The sequence below is a fragment of the Mus caroli genome, chromosome 10, assembly GCF_900094665.2.
Source record: "Mus caroli chromosome 10, CAROLI_EIJ_v1.1, whole genome shotgun sequence".
Classification (NCBI taxonomy): Eukaryota; Metazoa; Chordata; class Mammalia; order Rodentia; family Muridae; genus Mus; species Mus caroli.
In genome coordinates, this window is record NC_034579.1 from 56,707,654 (window position 1) to 56,722,679 (window position 15,026).

The 15,026-nt window shown below is 50.0% G+C and overlaps 1 protein-coding gene across 1 annotated transcript in view; it reads right to left on the reverse strand.

Moving 5' to 3' along the window:
• Tspan15 (tetraspanin 15) overlaps nt 1-15,026 on the reverse strand; it is a 41,108-nt gene that overhangs the window by 12,054 nt on the left and 14,028 nt on the right. Inside the window, exons 2-3 of the mRNA XM_021174820.1 lie at nt 3,684-3,869; nt 2,385-2,459 (exon numbers count right to left, since the gene is read on the reverse strand). Of these exons, the coding sequence (XP_021030479.1) occupies nt 2,385-2,459; nt 3,684-3,869 (261 nt within the window). The remainder of the gene's footprint in view (nt 1-2,384; nt 2,460-3,683; nt 3,870-15,026) is intronic.

Consider the following 15,026-nt stretch of genomic DNA (forward strand, 5'->3'; position numbering starts at 1 on the left):
AAATACCTCTCTCTACTTAAGGCTTCTGGGAAATGAACCAATACCTCCTTCCTGCCAACTCAGAGGAGATGGTGTGAGAAGCAGGAAAAAAAGCAAACAAACAATTTAAGGGCCTGGGGTATGGGTGGTACACACTGCTAATCCCAGCTCTTGGAAGATGCAGGCAGTAGGCTGTTGAGGTTTGGTCTTTTGCTATGTATTACTGTAATGCTAAGTGCAGGCCCCCAAACCCTGATTGCTGCCCTAGAGACAAGAAAGTCTATAGATCCAAGTGATGCTTTGTAAACTTGCCTCCAAGTTATTTCTGATTGGTGGAGAAAGATGCTGATAGCCAATAGCTGGACAGGAGAGACATAGGCGGGGTTTAGGATCCCTGGGCTTGGGGGTCTGAGGAGAACCATAAAGGGGAAGAAGGGGAAGAAGGAACAGAGAGGTGCCATGTGTTTAGGAGTTATGAAAACATGGCACCGAGGGCTGGCCAACTGGAGTTAACATAGTAAGTAATAGCTCAGGGTTATCAATAGGAAAGTAGATTCTAATAGCATAGAGGGTAGATAGGCCCAGCTCTTGTGCTGATCAAAGCTTATTGTAAATATAAAGGTTGTATGTGTCTTCTACCCAGGTAGAAACCCTGGCTTGGGATGAAAACATTTCTACAACCGCAGGCCATCTCTACAACCAAGGTCATCTTTGTTACATAGCTAGTTTGAGGCCATCAAACTATAGAGGTCCTATCTCAGAAAACAAACCACAGGTGCACACACACACACACACACACACACACACGCACACACACACGGGGGGGGGCACTGTTGACTCTCCATCAATACAATGGGAACTGTCCCACTTTCCCTCTCCCCTGAAAGCCTTGGAAATCACCCACTAGGAAGCAGACCCTGAGGTCCTCAGTAGGTCAGACTTGCCCAGGGTTGGGTCCCACTATTCCTGTTCTCTCCTGGGTCAGAAAACCACCATTCTCATGCAGGCTGTAGCAGGGATCAGACATGGTGTTCTCTGAGGGTCTCAGACGCCAATTGGTGACTTGGGATCAACTTTCAATGAGTTTCTGGCATGATTTGCCTGTAGCCTGAGACACAGTCATGTTGCCTTGAGACAGGGTCTCTCTACATAGCCCTGTCTGTCCTGGAAATGGCTGTGTAGACCAGGCTGACCCCAAACTCACAAAGATCTGCCTGCCCCTGTCTGCTGCTGAGGCACAGTCTTAACAGGGCCAGGGACCAAGATGTTAGGGACCTGCAGGGTGAGGTCAGGGAAGTGGACAGGAGACCTAGACTTCTACAATGGGCCTTGCTCAAGCCCTACCCATAACACCACCCAAGGAGGAAGAAGGCAGAAGAAGATTACAGAGGGAATCTCTGTGTGCAGCAACAGTAGAGCTCTTGACTAGCATGTGCAAGGTCTTGGGTTCCATCCCAGCATCCCTAAGTCAGAAGACAGCTCTACACCATCACTAATGGGATCCTGGACAAGAAATGCCAAGAAGGGTCTAGTAGAGCGCTTCTCAACCTATGGGCTGCGACCCCTTTGACAAACCTCTATCTCCAAAAAAATATTCACATTATGATGTATAACTAACAAAATTACAGTTATGATGTATCAACAAAACTAACTTTATGGTGAGGGGACTCTCCATAACATGAGGAACCATATGAAGTCTCGCATGTCTGAACCATACATTGAGGACCTGGAGCTCTGAGACTTGTGCCCGCCTATGGGGTCCTCATTTCACAAACAAACACTGCTGGGTCTTGGGTGTTACTCAAGCTGTCCCTCCCCTCAATCGTATGTACATGTCTAAAACACGCATCAAACCCCACCGTCTGTGGTCTGGGGATATCAGTTTCCACTTCCACCTGAGCCGCCATTATGTCTTCTCTGGGTGACTGTCACAGCCTCCCATGTCACCCTTACTTCCTACTGCCTGTTCTCCACTCGGCTGCTAGAGTGAGATGTGAGTCAGGCAAAGTCCTTCCTTGCATATATCTCTAACAACTCACTGCCTTTCAAAGTCACCCAGGGCACCTAACCCTTGGCCTATGAGGTCCAACGTACACCCCCCGAGCCAGCCATCCAACCCCGCCTTCCATCTTCCCCTCCACACCTCACCCTACTAGTCCAGTAGACCCCCCCACACACACACCCATACTCTTCTGCCAACCTGCCCAGAGGCTCTGCCCACCTCTGCCCTCCTAGCCACTTAGCATGATGCAGAGCTGCATGGCCTGGGCTATCCTAGTTTACCTAACCCTCTTCTTAAGAAAACCATCTGTCTACCCTGCCCATGGCAGCACCCTGGGTACAGCCCAGAGCATACCCATGGGCGCTTGGTACACATATGGCCAATGATGAACCCACAGGCCTACCTGGTTCCGGAAGATCAAAGCCACTATGCCACCAATAAGCTCCATGACCAGGCAGATCCCCAGGATATACATAAACTGTAAAACAAGATGAAGAGATTCATTTGGGGGTTTGTGGGAAGGCTCAAGGGACTCCCCACCTGTGCTGAGATCAACCGTAATAAGGCACTAGCCCTCCCTGACTGGGTCTTGCGGCTACTCCTAGAGAACACAGGGCTGTGCAAGAGAAGCCTTGAATCTAGAGACTCGTGATTTCCCCAGGGGTCCTCAGTGAGGTCTAGATGAACAGTGGGCTCTTCCTCCCTCTAACACACCAGAGGAAACAGGCCTGGGCACCACTTCCAGTCCCTGACTCCCCACAACAGTCCTAACAGCTCAGAAGAGGTTTCCTAGTCAACCAAGTATAGAAGGGGTCCCTGAGGTTTGGAAGACACACGCTCCATTCCCTTACCCTGCCCAGAGGTTCCTCCTGCCTCTCACCCCCCCCCCAGTCCCTTTTCATGACGCAGAGCCTCATGGCCTAGGCTTCCCAAGTCACCCAACCTCATCTCTTTAGTTACTCTATGGGAACCACCCATCTACCCTGCCCACGGCAGCACCCCGGGTTAATAGATACTGATCAAATATATTCTAACAACTTCCAGCCTTGGGCAGTACCAAGATCCTGCTTGTGTGACTATAAAGGTATCCCCTCAGATAACAGAGGAAGTGAGTCTTCACACTCCGGGTCCCCAACATTGGGGTGTTGTCCCTCAGCTATAGACGGGTTGTGTTGACTAAGACCATCCACCTGACGGACATGTGATCCGAGCCAGGTCCTCCAGTGTACTAGGACTCCAACCAGAGTGTCCAAGAAAGATGCCCTTAGCTCAGCAATAAAGACTCTGAGCCCAAGGATGACCAGGGATAGCAGGCGGTGGCAAACAGGCTGCCCAGCCTGGCCCAGTGGTGCTGTTAGCATGCGCAAGCCTGATGATTCATCACACCCCACCCCCACCCCCTGGCTTTGCCTGCTTGCAGCTAACTGCCATTTCTCCCATGACAACCGAGAGCACAGAGATCCCAGCATCTCTGTGACAGCAGTATTCAAGTCAGCTGCACCCGCTGATGTGAAGTAGATGGGGCGGACCTGGACCACTGTGCTCCAATGACTCCTGGTTCAGGAAATGTTCTAGGGTGGCTGGATTGTGTAAGAGGCAGAAGGAATTGAACTGGCCAGGGGAGAGGGACAGCTCTTCAGCTTTCTCAGAGACAGCAAGAACCACTCCCTATGTACCATGAGGGTTGGGAGGAGCCACTTACCGACTGCAGAAGGCACAGGTTGTCCCGGAGGGAAGCCAGCACCCCGATGAAGGAGACGATGAACATGACCACCCCAAGGAGGATGAGGATGATGGCGGGGGCCAGGAAGGCACTCTCCAGGGTTTTGTATTTCTGCCGCTCTGCCTCTGCGTAGATCCCCACCGACAGGACCAGGCCCCCAATCAGCTGCAAGAGAAATAGAAGGTGAGGGCCCATGGAGGTGTGATAGTTCCGTTGGAGCATTGCTTGCCTGGCATGCAGGAGGTCCTCCTCTGTCCACTGCTGAGCATAAACCAGGGGCGGTGGTGTATGCCTATAGCCCCAGCACTGAGAAGTAGGGTCAGGAAGATCAGAAGTTCAAAACCATCCACACATGAATTTCAGGACAGCTGGCCTACATGAGACCCTGTCTCCCATAGATAGATAGATAGATAGATAGATAGATAGATAGATAGATAGATAGAGATAGTCACTAACGTGGCTCTAATCCATATGAGTGCTGTCATTGTAAGAAATTACAGGCTGGGAGAGTAGCTCAGTCGGTCAAGTGCTGCAGATGTCCTGGGTTCAATCCCCAGCGCTGCATAAGCCGGGTGGTGGTTTATGCACTGGCCAGTTAAGAGCAGAAGAACTAGCAGTTAAGTCCTCTCTGGTTCCATTCAGGCTTGAGGCCAGCCTGGGATACACAAGACCCTGACTGAAGAGGAATGAGAAGGAAATAGTGAGATTATTACAGAGAAACACACAGAAGGAAGGGCACAGGAAGATGCATAAGGCAGACATCCCCCTGCGAGCCCTGGAGAGGGCTTGGAACTCGCCAGAACTTAATCTTAGGCTCTGACCCACAGACTGTGAGGAAGGGGAACTCTGTGGTGGTGTGCTATAAAAGCCCCTGAAGACAGGTACTAACTATAGAGGACAGCGCTCATGGACCAGGGATACACCACTGCCTGCAGAGTCAGAGAACATGAGTCTCCGCTCCGGGACAGACATTCACCAGGAGTCCACATTCTCATCTGAGTAATGGGTATGAACACACTCATTCCGTTCCTGCTCACCCCACAGCTTGTTGATAGGTCTTATGAGATGATAAAGATGGACGTTCTAGAAACACGGGGTACAGGGTCACCGACATGCATACTCAACAGGCATGCCGCCCCAGGGGCTTTTCCCAGCTGTTCAGAGACAGACACTTCACTCGGTATAAAATCACAAGCAAGGAATTTCCCTTCAGAATGACTGTTGAGAAGGCTGAAGGTCAGAACAGGACAGGAGAGATTTCTAGGGGATTTAGGTACACTCTCTCTCTACTTACTAGCATTTTAACACTGAGACATGGTACACATTTTAGCCACACAGGCTTACCACATGGCCTTCTGTTCCTCCTTAGCTTCCCCCTGACATCCCAGGGCACGATCCCCCAAACCCTTCTCTGAGTGTGTTCGGTTGTTATGGGTCTCGTGAAGCCTTGGGGAGCCACAGTATTAAACACTGAAAATCCCCAACTGCCGTGGTCTACATGCTTGTGATTTTTACCTCCCAGGAGGCTAAGTGGGAGGGTTCCAGGTTAGCCTACATTAGAGATGCGCTCCCATTTTCTCTCCCTCCCTAACCCTACACACAATCTCATGTAGCCCAGGCTGGCCTTGAACTTGCTGTGTAGCCCAGGAAGACCTTAAACTGCTAATCTCCCCACCTCTGCCTCCCAAGTCCTGGGATGACTGCACGCACCATCACTCTGGGATTTGTGCTTATTAGTATTAAATAGACATCATTTTTAAAAATTTGCATTGCATTTGTCTACTTACTTGGGGAGAAAGGCAGCCTGTGGAAGCCAGAAGACAAATTCCACCATGCGAGAACTGAATACCGAACTCAGGTCAACAGGTTCATGGCAGGCACTCTGATCCAGAGAGCTACCTCACTGGCCTTTATTTACCCCCTGTGCTGGTTTGAATATGCCTGGCCCAGAGAGTGGCATTTAGGAGGTGTGGCCTTGTTGGAGGAAGTGTGGGGGTGGGCTTTGAGGTCCTACGTAAGCTCTGCCCAGGACAGAAGAAACCCTTCTCCTCGCTGCCTATAGAAGAAGACAGTCCTCCTGGCTGCTTTCAGATCAAGATGTAGAACTCTCAGCTCCTTCTCCAGCATCATGCCTGCCTGGATGCTGCCATGCTTCCTGGTATGATAACAGACTGGACCTCTGAAACTGTAAGCCAGTCCCAAATAAATGTTTTCCTTTGTAAGAGTTGCCTTGATCCTGAATTCAAATCCCAGCAAAAACATGGTGGCTCACAACCATCCGTAACAACATCTGGCACCCTCTTCTGGAGTGTCTGAAGACTACAGTGTACTTACATATAATAAATAAATAAATCTTTAAAAAAAACAAAAAAAAAAGAGTTGCCTTGATCACGGTGTCTCTTCACAGCAATGGAAACCCAAACTAACACACCTCCCTAAACATAATTCCAGGACAGGCAGATTTTGACAGTTCAGAGTAGACACACACACACACACACACACACACTGTCACTGAAGAAGCCTGGTCAGTATCTATACCCCATGTCTGCAAAAGAACGTGGACTGCACTTTCCCACAGGCTTCAAGGTCAGACATCACTTCCCCCAAGTCTGCACAACCAAGGATTCTGGCACCGGAGCTGTGTATTCTGAAGGGCAGGGAACGAGCACTAGCTCTATGAACTTTTCCAGTCCACAGCAAGCAGTAAGGAGGAATAACAGAAGCCATGTCCAAAGTGAGAGAAATGTGGGAAATCACTGACAGTGTTAGCGAGCTACGCTGGCGACTCAGCAAGCACTCAGAAGCACAGAGGCTGCCCCACAATGACTTCCAGCCTTTCAGTGGCCATAAGAGGCTCCTTATAGCCTATGGTAACCTCACATAGTGCCAAGGCTATCCTGTGTTAAGGGATGTGCCTGCTTCCGCCTGAGCTCAGAGAAGTGACAAGCATGGCCAGGAGCCACACCTCTAAGACACAGAAACAGCTGATGGGATGATCACCAGAAAACCAGCTCTCTTGGATCCAGAGTCCTCTTCGATTTGAAGCTGAGTCTTCCTGGTTTGCAAAGACTTGCTACATTCTGGTTTTCTGAGACCCACCTCCTTGTCTAGAAAGAAGGTCTCTGTGGTATACATGACCAGGAGGGTTGACAGCATGGAGGGAAACAGCTGGCAGTTCTGTATGAGCAGGTTAGAAAAACTCTGGGCAAAGGGATGCAAACAAGTACAGCCTGGGCTACATGAGACCCGAGATATATATATATATATATATATATATATATATAGAGAGAGAGAGAGAGAGAGAGAGAGAGAGAGAGAGAGAGAGCGCTCACGAGAGGGAGTGGGAGAAAAGAGAAGAAAGAAGAAAGAGGAGGAGGAGGGAGGAGGAGAGGAGGAGGAGGAGGAAGAAGGAGGAGGAAAAGGAAGAAGAAGAAGAAGAAGAAGAAGAAGAGGAGGAGGAGGAGGAGGAGGAGGAGGAGGACTCCACACTCACGGGGCTGCTCACTGCATCCTAACCCTGTGTGGGTCAGCCCCAAGACACCCGCACCTCGGGCCTCTGGATGCACTTCACAGGAAGAGAGTGAGGCTAGGCTTGGCCTGGGCTTCTGTACCCTCAAAGCCTGTCTCCCAGTGTCACTCCTACTCCAACAGGGCCACACCCCCTAATCCTTCCTAAACAGTCCACAGACTGGGGAATCACACCACCCTTCACACCACCATAGATGGTGCCATTCCACAGAGCCCAGGCATTGTCAGAGTCCAGGCATTGAGGCAATCAAATAGGCGGGGACCCAGTGTTCTTGAGGGGAGGAGGGGGTGGGGCTTCATGGAGTCTGTGGGGGGAAAGTTTGAGTCTCATCTTGTAGCCAAACTGTACAGCCCATCCACGTTAGTATTTTATGGATTGATTCCATACGTTCTGCAAGGTTGTAAGCATCGTGGTCCTAAAGCTGTCCTCTCTCCTACAGGATGGGCTCTGGGTCCTAGCATCTCCCCTCTGCTGGCTGCCCTCCTACCCACTTCCAGACCCCAGGCTTGTCCCCACCCCTCTCTCCGGTCTGACTCTCTGCTTCTGCTTGGCCTTTAAATCCATCCCTTAAATCCCAGAGCTGCAGGACAATTTCATACACAGCCCATCTCAGCCCTCGGCAGAAGGACAATGGGTGGATTCTTTTATTTTTACAAGCTCCCTGGAGCCCTGGGACCACTCCAGGACAGCCCTGCTGCCAGTAAAACCAAACTTCCTTTGGTGTGATCGCACCCCCCTGCCCCACCCCCACTCCCCATCAAACACCATTACTATTGCCTTGCTAGGGCTAACCAGGGGCAAGAGCTCCTGGCCTCCAAACCCTGGGCAAAATTTCCACAGCAGATCAGAAAGCCCAGGCCTGCTGGGCGTGGTGGCGCACGCCTTTAATCCCAGTACTCGGGAGGCAGAGGCAGGAGGATTTCTGAGTTCGAGGCCAGCCTGGTCTACAGAGTGAGTTCCAGGACAGCCAGGGCTACATAGAGAAACCCTGTCTCGAAAAACCAAAAAAAAAAAAAGAAAGCCCAGGCCTCCTGACTCCCTCATTACCATACACCTCGCCATCATAGACCCATCCCTCAAGGTCAAAGTGACCCTTCACACTGTCCCCATACCAGCACAGGCTAACCCAGCACAGGCTAACCCAGGGTCCCTGAGCAGGTGTTCAGAGCATCGCTGATCAGGACAAGAAGCTGGCATGAATCTTCCCGGGAATTTAACATTTTCCAAGTGATATTTACATCTCTGATGACATCAATTCACCCATCTGGGTATAAAGTCATCAGTCAATGACAGTGCAATCCAGTCCCCTCCTTCGCTAATTATAGCCCTGCCCCAGGCAGCCAGCCTCCCCAGCTCCGGTGCAGGAAGCAAACAGATCATTTGTCAAACTGGATGGCTTCAGCTAAACAGGCATAGGGTAGGGGCACAGGCCACACACAACTGGGACACGGTGGGAAATGAACGTGACGCCGGCAGTCTGTGGCTAGGCCTTAGGCTGTGGGACCAAGCTGCCTCTTTGCCCTTCTGTTGTCCAGGATGAACTGGGTCCTTTCAGAACCAGCCTGGGGCTCAGCTTTCTCATGGGCAGAGCCAGGCCCAGCTATACGAAGCTGCCGGGAAACAGGCCATCCTGTGTGGTGCCCAGCACCTGTAGGTCCTCAGGATGCATCTGGTTGGTGCCTGGCTAGCTCATCCCATCTGGAACAGCCTTCCACTTAAAGGAGTCTATGAGGTCTTCTTCCAACCCTAATCCACATTACAAGCTCCTGCTGTGTCCCCGGTGAACTGCCAGGCTTCACCCAAGGCCACAAGGACTCAAAATCGGATAGGGAGCAAATGCCTGTCCCACGGATGGATTCAGAGAGTCTCTGGAACATTGGGCTGCAGGGAAAGTCATGTCTTTTTTTTTTTAACTGAGTGTCTCTCAGGGTATAAAACTTGTAATAAAGGCTTGCCCCCCAGGGTGGGGCTGCTGGGAGCTGGTGGAGCCTTGAGGAGGTGGACCAAGTCATTAGATCACGGCGCAGAGGTCCCAAAACAGTGAGCCCAAATGAACCTTTCCCCTTCCGAGTTAATTAGCTCAGGTAACTTGTTACAGTACTGCGGTGCGGACTAACACTGCCTCTAACTGCAATATACTCTCCAGTCTTACCAATGGAGGCGACTTAACAGTACTGGTGATGGTCACTGATGGATTCCAGCATGTCTCCCCGTGCCTCTGTCCCAGCTGTATAGAGCAGGAAGGAGCAGTGAGAGGCAGGAGACAGGAGCTAGCTTTCTGGGCCTGCCTTGGCGTGGGTGCATCCTTACTCTGATTCCTAGGACACTGTCAGATAGTAAAATAAAGCCCGACGCCATAACAGAGCATCTTTTTAATGCATGTATGTGTCTTGTCTACATGTGTGTCTGTGTACTAGTTATGTGTCTGACACCCAAAGAAGCCAGAAGAGGGAGTCAGATCCTCCGGGGCTGGAGTTATAGATGGTTGTGAGCTGCAGTGTGGGTGCTGGCCGTAGGTTCCTTAACCACTGATCTAACACCACAGGCTCCTTTTTTATAGGCAGAGTGTCATGTGGCCCAGGCTGGCCTGGTGCTAACTCCGTGGAAGACCCTCCCTGAACTTCTGTTACTAGTGTTACATCAAGATCAAGTGATTCTGGGATCTTAGCATCTTAATCAAATGATTGAAATAAAAGCAAAAAAAAAAAAAAAGAAAAAAGAAAAAGAAAAGAAAAACAGCCAGCAAAGTAGCAAGGAAATGTCGTTCAGAAGCCAAGTGATAGAAGTCACCAACCACACTGTCACCTACACAGCGGGCCACCTGAATCAAATGGCTCTCAAAGGCCCTGGCTTTCCTTTGAGGCGCCCTTTGATGGGGTCCAAGAGAAGGAGCTTGGTTGCTAAGAGGAGCAGCCCAGGTGGTTTTCTTTTTTGACTGACAGGCTTGGACATATATATATATGCTTCTACTCACGGCAAATCTCCTTTCCCACGGCACATATGATTTTAGCCATATGCACACCGAAATATGCGTAAGACTGCAAGTAGGGGACGTTCCCTAAAAGTTCCCTAGGAGAACACAGTTTCACTCACTGTGAATGCACTCAAAACCAGTTCAGGCCAGATCCATGCCCCGTCCCCACCCCCACATTCCCTTACCTAGAAATTTAAGCAGAAACTCTTCGCAAAGGGGCAGTTATTGGTGACTCATAGGGAGGGGGAGCCTCACTTCACTGTGCAGATCCGTGCAGGCCAGGGTGCAGGTATGTAAGCTGGTCCCCAGGTTAGCCTGCCTCCCTTTGGAGCATCCTGCAACTCTGCCTGGCTTGTGGGTTTTCTTTATGCCAGTCTTATTTAGGAACAGGGTTCTTTTCCTCGCTCAGGCTTTTCTTTTCCTCGCTCAGGCTTTCCTGCGCTGGATAAAATCTTCAGGGGGCATTTTGTAGCCTTCCCAAATTGGCCCAGGGGTGGGAGCTATGGCAGTCACAAAACAGGCCCACCTAGGAGGCAAGGTAAACATCATTTTCTACCCTCCTGTTGGCAGAAAGTTGATTTCAAAGACTCCCCACGTACACAGTGCACACAGCGCATTCCAGACAGCGAGGGAGAGAGGCTGGGAGGTTTGTAAAACCAGTTATTCAGTCCAGCCAGGGCAGAGTGGAATTTCCAATCAAGAACCACACCACAGCCAGACAACAAAGTAACAAAGTGTAGCCCAGACAGACAGGTGGGAGTCACAAGAACCCAACCGCATACTGAGACAAGACGCAGCCATTTCTTTGCCCTTGGGAGTCCAGGGAGGGTCCACTGCAGTAAGCCTGGAAGGAGGCGCTGAGTTGTGCACCTGGGAGGGTAAGTCTGAGAGGTGACATAGCCTGAGATGCTTCTGGACCTAAAGAAGGCCCTCCACAGTAATCCCCTTCTAAACAGGAGAGTGGATCATGGTGTGTGAAAAACCACGGAGGTGGCTATAGGAGGGAGGGGAGGGGCAAAAGTAAGTCACCTTCCCCTCCTTCCCCACCCCCACCCCCGTCCTCCATTTCCCCTAATACCCCCCATCTCTCTCTCTCTCTCTCTCTCTCTCTCTCTCTCTCTCTCTCTCTCTCTCTCTTACACACACACATAACCACACCTACACACACACACCATACACACACACATACTCACACACCATACACACAGACACACACACAGACACACACACACACCAGCTCTCTCTAACACTCTCTGCCCTGCTTCCCTGGAACCATCCCCATGGTCCTTGGATAACGGTGGCTGCCAAGGACCTACTTCTGGTCAGCCTTGATAGCTCATTGCCAAGAGCCCAACAGAGTACAAGGCCATGTTCCCTGTGGTGCCCCCTGTACATCTGACCCAGGGGATTGAAAATCCCCGACTCAGGCCACTGCAGGAACACTCAGATGCAGGGCCAGAGCTGTACTGATGGTAGGAGAGAATAGGGAATTCTGGGATAGGAGCTTAGAGACCCAAGGGATGAGATCCTTACAGGGTGGGGGAGATCTGCTGACAGAGTCTCTGGGGCTCAACCTTCTTCCTTCTCATCCCACCCAAGACTGCCTTCCCCTACAGCCCAGGGCACCCAGACAGCCAGAAACAAACAGTCAACATGAATTAGGGATGTAGCTCACTTGGCAGAATGCTTGCCTAGCATGCACGAGGCCCTGAGTTTAATCCCTAAACCTGCAAAAATCCAAATATGGATCAGAAGTTCAAGCTAGCCTTGTCTAGAAAAAGAAAAGAAAAAAAAAAAAAAACTAAACAACCCAAACTATTCTATTTACTTATTTGTAATGCTCAGCTCAGAGCGCTCCTCTCCTGGGAATGCCTCACAGTTCACTGGGTAAAAGGGATCTCTCTGCTCTTCTCAACGGCTACAAAAGCAACAACAGGAAGCCCTCACTGGTGGCAATATGAACCATACTTACTGTGCCCTCTCGGCAGTCCATAGATACATGCATGGCTTGGTGGCAGGAGCCAGCACCACTTACCAACTGTGACCTCGACACAGCACATTATCACAAATGTACTAACAAGACCCAAACATCTATGGACAGGACGTTGAATGGCTTCTCCACATACCACGCTCTTACCACAAAAGCCAAGGCGGTTAGTCAAATCAGCTTACAATGACCAAGTGACCACAATGCAAAAGGACACTCCAAAGTTCTGGGCCTCCAGCAGGTGCTCAATAAATGTTACTTCCTTCCTGTAGCTCACTCAGGGCTCACTGTTAGGCACACATCTCAAAACCTAATTCTGATGTCAGAAAACAAATAACAAACAGAAAAAACAACCACCTTTTCATGACAGCCACTTTGATCCAAGCTTACCTTCCAGAGGGAGGAAAGAGTCCTGTGGACTTCAAGGAAACACTCCAGCAAGTCTCAGACATTTGAATACTTGATCCCCACTTGGTGGGTATTTGGGGAGGATTAGGAGGTGTGGCCTTGCTGGACAAAGTTCATCACTGGAAGAGGCAAGCCTTGGGGTTTCAGAAGACTTGTAGATTGAGATGTGAGCTGCTCAGCTGCGATTCCCCTGTGCAGAACGCCCCCTCCAGTCTTCTGTCATGGACTCTAACCCTCTGGAACCAGAGGCCCAGAATAAATTCTTCCCTTTCTAAGTTGCTTTGGTGATGGTGTCTCTTCACAGCAAAAGAATAATAACTATGACACATCCTATGGTACATTCTACATCCATCAACCAGGCCACCGTGTGCCAGGCACTGGGACTGAATAGGTAGGTTATCGCCTCTGTGACTCAGTGGGCTCCTGAGTGGCCTCCATCTGCACCCCTCTCTATTCTCAACATGACAGGCTAAGGAGCTTACTTAAATGTCACAATGAGAGGAGCCAATTAACTACTGTAACCAGGGATGGTGGCATTTGGGTGAAGAGAGGGCCCGAGCTTCCACGGAGGAGCATCCAAGCAGGACCTCCGGGCCTAAAAATTTGTAACTGATCAAGGATCCTGACTTGGGAGCTGCGGTGTTTTGAATAGAAATGGCCCTATAGACTCATTTGTTTGAATGCTTGGCCCATAGGGAGTATGTGGCCTTGGTGGAGTGGGTGTGGCTTTGGTAGAGGAAGTGTGCCATTGTGGAGGTGGGCTTTGAGGTACTATGCTATGTCAATGATACTTCAGCTGCCTGCGGATCAAGATGAACTACTCTTGACTCCTCCAGTGCCATGTCTGCCTGCACGCTGCCATGTTTCCTGCCATAATGATTATGAACTAAACCTCTGAACCTGTCAGCCAGCCCCAATGAAGTGTTTTCCTTTATAAGAGTTATTGAGGTCATGGAGTCTCTTCACAGCAATAAGACCCAAAGTAAGACAGGTGTCAAGACAAAGAGGTGGCTGATTGCTCTGGGCAGGGCAGAGACCTCGAATATGCATAGGAATGATCTGAAGGTCTGTGAGTTTCCAGATGCTCTGCAACCCTTGGTGTCAAAAGGACACCAGTTATAGTACAGGGACTATGGGTTCTGTTTTTTTTTTGAGACAGAGTTTCTCTGTATAGCCCTGGCTGTCCTGGAACTCACCCTGTAGACCAGGCTAGCCTCGAACTCAGAAATCCGCCTGCCTCTGCCTCCCAAGTGCTAGGATTAAAGGCGTGGACCACCACTGCCCAGTCAGGTTTTTCTTTTTTTAATGTCTGAGAAACGTTTTAGATACAATTGGAGCACCTTTTTAAATTATTTCTTTATTTTATACACATTAGTGTTTTGCTTGCATGTATGTCTGTGTGATGGTGTCGGATCCCCTCAAACAGGAGTTAAAGACAGCTGTGAGCTGCAGTTTTAATGTGGACCTGAAAGGGGTATGCTTAGACCCAAGAAGATTTTAAAATACACCCTGGAGGTCAGCCATAGTGATGCACACCTTGAATCCCAGCACTTGGGAGGCAGAGACAGGAGGATCTCTGTGAGTCTGAGACTAGCCAGGTCTATATAACAATTTTCAGGGCAGTCAAGATTATAGAGAGAGCCCCTGACTCAAAAAATAAGCATGTCTTTGATCCTCATACTTGGGAGGCAGCAGTAGGTAGATCTCTGTGAGTTCAAGGCCAGCCTGGACTACTGAGCTAGTTCTAGGATAACCAAGGCTATAACCTGTCTTGAAAAACCAAAAAATAAAAATAAAAAACCAAAAAATAAAAATAAAAAATAGCTGGGCAGTGGTGGTGCATGCTTTTAATCCCAGCACTTAGGAGGCAGAGGCAGGCGGATTTCTGAGTTCAAGGCTAGCCTGGTCTACAGAGTGAGTTCCAGGACAGCCAGGACTATACAGAGAAACCCTGTCTCGAAAAACGAGAGAAAGAAAGAAAGAAAGAAAGAAAGAAAGAAAGAAAGAAAGAAAGAAAGAAAGAAAGAAAGAACCATGCTCCATAGGAAGCCTGTTGCAGGGCTCAGGCCTCATAGCATACAAGGTAGCATTGGCAGGGAAGTGTCAGGGAAGACAGCCAGGGGCCAGAGGTGGGTGGCCTCTTCTGCTCCCAAATTAATGGCTAAACTGGAGACTTCACCAACTGCTAATTGGAGCTAAGTACAGGCTATAACGGGAACTTCCCTCTTACACACTGAAAACAAGACACTGGGGGCTTTAGAAAAGTCAGAGAGAGCCGGGCGTGGTGGCGCACGCCTTTAATCCCAGCACTCGGGAGGCAGAGGCAGGCGGATTTCCGAGTTCGAGGCCAGCCTGGTCTACAAAGTGAGTTCCAGGACAGCCAGGGCTACACAGAGAAACCCTGTCTCGAAAAACCAAAAAAAA